The sequence below is a fragment of the Salvelinus sp. IW2-2015 genome, linkage group LG21 (genome assembly GCF_002910315.2).
Source record: "Salvelinus sp. IW2-2015 linkage group LG21, ASM291031v2, whole genome shotgun sequence".
Classification (NCBI taxonomy): domain Eukaryota; kingdom Metazoa; phylum Chordata; class Actinopteri; order Salmoniformes; family Salmonidae; genus Salvelinus; species Salvelinus sp. IW2-2015.
Genome location: NC_036861.1, coordinates 3,537,057 through 3,540,939, shown reverse-complemented (window position 1 = coordinate 3,540,939; position 3,883 = coordinate 3,537,057). Strand labels below are relative to the sequence as shown.

The 3,883-nt window shown below is 38.1% G+C and overlaps 1 protein-coding gene across 1 annotated transcript in view; it reads left to right on the top strand.

The window, feature by feature from the left end:
- Positions 1–1,058, top strand: part of LOC111982376 (beta-2-glycoprotein 1) — an 11,070-nt gene extending 10,012 nt beyond the window's left edge. Inside the window, exons 6-8 of the mRNA XM_024013934.2 lie at positions 152–331; positions 516–713; positions 826–1,058. Of these exons, the coding sequence (XP_023869702.1) occupies positions 152–331; positions 516–713; positions 826–890 (443 nt within the window). The 3' untranslated portion in view covers positions 891–1,058. The remainder of the gene's footprint in view (positions 1–151; positions 332–515; positions 714–825) is intronic.
- Positions 1,059–3,883: the final 2,825 nt, after the last annotated feature.

Here is a 3,883-nt window from a genome sequence, read left to right as displayed (position 1 = left end):
AAAGGGGCCAGTTGCCCATCCCTGGGTTAGAGCGTTGGGCCAGTAACCAAATGGTCGCTGGTTTGAATACCCAAGCCAACAAGGTGGAAAATCTGTCGATGTGCCCTTGAGCAAGGCACTTAACCCTAATTTGCCCTCTATTTGTTTCCAGTGGTGACCTGTTCAGCTCCAACAGGCATCAWCAACGGCTACATGACCGTTAGRGATAAGAGGGAGCACGGCTTCAAGGAGACTGTCAGATATGGATGTAATATAGACTATGTCCTGGARGGGCCTGTGGAGATCGAATGTCTCAAAACAGGGGATTGGTCAATGAAGCCAGCTTGCAGGGGTAGGACCACTGATTTTGTGACAATTTTGTATTTTGTTTAACCAAACRTATTTGGTTACCTATCAAATCYGTGTTTTTGAATAGCTGAATATTGCTGTTTTTGAAATTCTAAATAGTAATATCCGCCTAGCTCCCTGAGCCAACATTATAATTATTGATCCTAATTTCACTCTTTGTTCCACAGCTTCCTGCAAGGTYGGTATTAAAAGAGGACGCATCCTTTACAATGGAAAGAAATTTTGGATAAAGGATTTCGAGCCCAATAAAATCTRGCATGCGGACGTCGTCGTGGTCTACTGTATGAACAAGGAGAAGAAGTGTGGCTATGCATTGTCAACCCAGTGCATCGATGGAAAACTCAAGATCCCAGAATGCTTTGAAGGTGAGACTAGAGCAAAAGCGTTTTTTTCTTGTTGGCTATTTTCTACATAAAAAAACTAAACAACATTACCATCAAGTCTTAATGATGTCTGTGTGTGTGTTTTCCTTTCTAGAACCAAGTGATTTTACATATAAATTCWACTATGATTCCCTGCCATCTGAGATAGCCCAGTGCTGAAACGCTGTGCATGACAAAGCAAATTGAGACCAAGAACATTGATTGCCTGTGAATTAAATGTCAATAAAACCATGTGTATTTCTATGTAATGCTATCCATTTCTTCTTCGTAATAATTTTTCTGTAGAGAACTAATTTTACGATGAATAAAATATACTGTTTGCTTGTATCTTTGTAGATGACTTGACCCAACATCTTACCCAATACTTGCAAAATAACAGTATAAACTCAATTTCCAAATGATGTCACATGATGTCAGTGTTGTACAGTTGATACTCTGTCAGGTCAAGTGGTCAGGAAAAACTAAAAGTATTTGATACAGACTCGCCGATTTTTGGCAGGGTTCCTACTTAAAAAGCATGTAGAGGTCTGTAATTTTTATCATAAGGTCACGCTTAACTGTGAGAAGAACGTGAAATCATAAAAATATAAAAAACACAACAATCACTATCTTGAACATGATTTAGTAATAATCACACACAATCTGAAACATCTATCATATACATGCAATCAATAGCACATATTTGATCACACTACCAACCCACACACTAAAGAATTCGCGTCTCACAGACATGTGTAGTTTTTCTTTAAGAAGCCCTCCTGTTTCTCCAACCAAATCATTCAACTAGTATTAAACTTTGGCACAAGTTTGACTCGTACGCTAATCAATAACACAAGCACACTCAAAACCACAAAATCTAAATTACAGCATCAACATCTCCAAAATGGCAAAGACAAGAGAGCTGTATCAAGGAATCAGGGATACCAAAACACAAAAAATGCTATGCCATACACGCAAAAGAGCACCTACGGAAATTATGGCTCACACAAGAGACTATAAGAGGACCACACAGCGACAACTGAACTACAGCATATGCGTGAGTGAAGGAACAAAGCTGTTAGGCACAACAATCATTGATTTACAAGACAGGAAAGAAGTTAAGATAACGGTACAACACACACAAATACATTCACACAAACTCATTGCGTATGGGGTCCATAAAAGCTATCACTGTGGCTGATCAATGATATGTGGAAGGTGATCATTGCCAATCGCGCAAAGAATAACTGGTGAGACAGAGCAACCACAAAATCAGTGCCCAGAAATCATATGGCAAAACAACAGGAAAAATCGAACTATAAAATTGAGAACTCCGAAACAGTAATGCACAAAGCGCAGACAACAATCCCCTCAAAACACACAATAACATTGCACACACACACACACACTAAAACAAGACAACACGCCCCAAAATACACTTTTACGTACAAAACTGGAAAGTCTACTACCCCTATCCAGTGATCTTATATAAAAACCATAAGTTCAGACTAGCAAACCGGCACAGATGTAACCGCTATCCGGTTTCGCAAACCGCTATTGCAATGTCTATCTAACGAAGATTAGATCAAGAGAAACCCCCCTGCTGATCTCTGTGTCCCGCTATGCGTTCGGTATTCGATACTCTGACTGCCTTAAGGCCATCGCCGAGTGGTCAAATATTCCTCCCCAATCGCGGAGAGTAGCGCCAGGTATGAAGTTGTAACTGTGAGTCATGAGAACTAGATGCTTCCAATGACGAGAGAAGCAGGACATGAAACGAACTGCAGAAGGCGCATGTAGCAGGAGCACAAGGGTTTCGAATGGTTACTGAAGTAGACTAATTCAGACAGACATTCTGTTTCTGTTACGTATCCACAGCATAGCAAGAGAAAAGAGATAAATGCATTTCTTCAAATTGCTCAGGACGAGCCAGGACCGCACTTGAACAGTTTTTTTCAGAACACTTCCACGCATTCCGCACTACTAAGCACAATAACTAATAACTTCAAACTCACTAGCCCCGACACAAATTATTTAACATGTTCACAACCAACTATAAGCCGACACTAATATTCTAACATGTTACCAACCACTAAAAGCCGACACTAACAATATATATAATAAGTTACAACAACCAACATAATGCCGACATCTAACTATAATAATTTCACATAGATTAACTATTTACTGTTACCAACCAAACTATAGCCCGACACAACATTTATTGACATGTTCAACCAACATAATATCCGACACTACTATTTATTAACATTTCACAACAAATATAGTCACGCACTAACTATTTATCTAATGTTCACACAACAAACTATAAGCGCGACTAATTACATGTTACAACACTATACCCATCTACTATGTACATAAATGTTCACCAAACGCAACTATAAGCCGAACACTGAACTTTAATTAACTGTTCACCAACAAAAGCCGACACTAAACTCATTTATAACATGTTACTCACACAACATATAACGACCAACAAACTATTTATTACATTTCACCGCACACCAACTATAGCCGACACTAACTATTATTACATGTTATCCACTATAGGTTTTACTAGATAATGCCGACACTAAACTATTATTACATGTCACCCAACCAACTATAGTCCCGACCTTAACTATATTTATTAACAATTATAATACCACTATTGCCGGACACAACTATTATTACATGTTCACAACCAACCTAATCCTCGACACTACATATTTATTAACATGTCACACCAACTATATGCCGACACTAACTATTTTTAACATGTTCACCAACCAAGTCTATAAAGCCGACACAACTATTATTAACATGTTCACCACCAACTATAGGCGACACTAACTAATTAATTTCACAACCACTAGCACTAACTCTATTCATTTACCACTATAGCCCGCACACTAAACTATAGTTAAATGTTCACCAACCAACTATAGCTGAAACTAATTTATTACAATTACACCATATAACCAACTACTATTTACACAATGTTAGCCACCAGACTAAGATATATATATAAAACTGTTACCAACAACTATAGCCCCGACCCTACATATTATTAACATGTTTTTCCCAAACAACTATAGCCGACATCTTAATATTTTATTAACATGTTCACACAACCAACTATAGCCCGACACTAACTATATAAGATATACAAC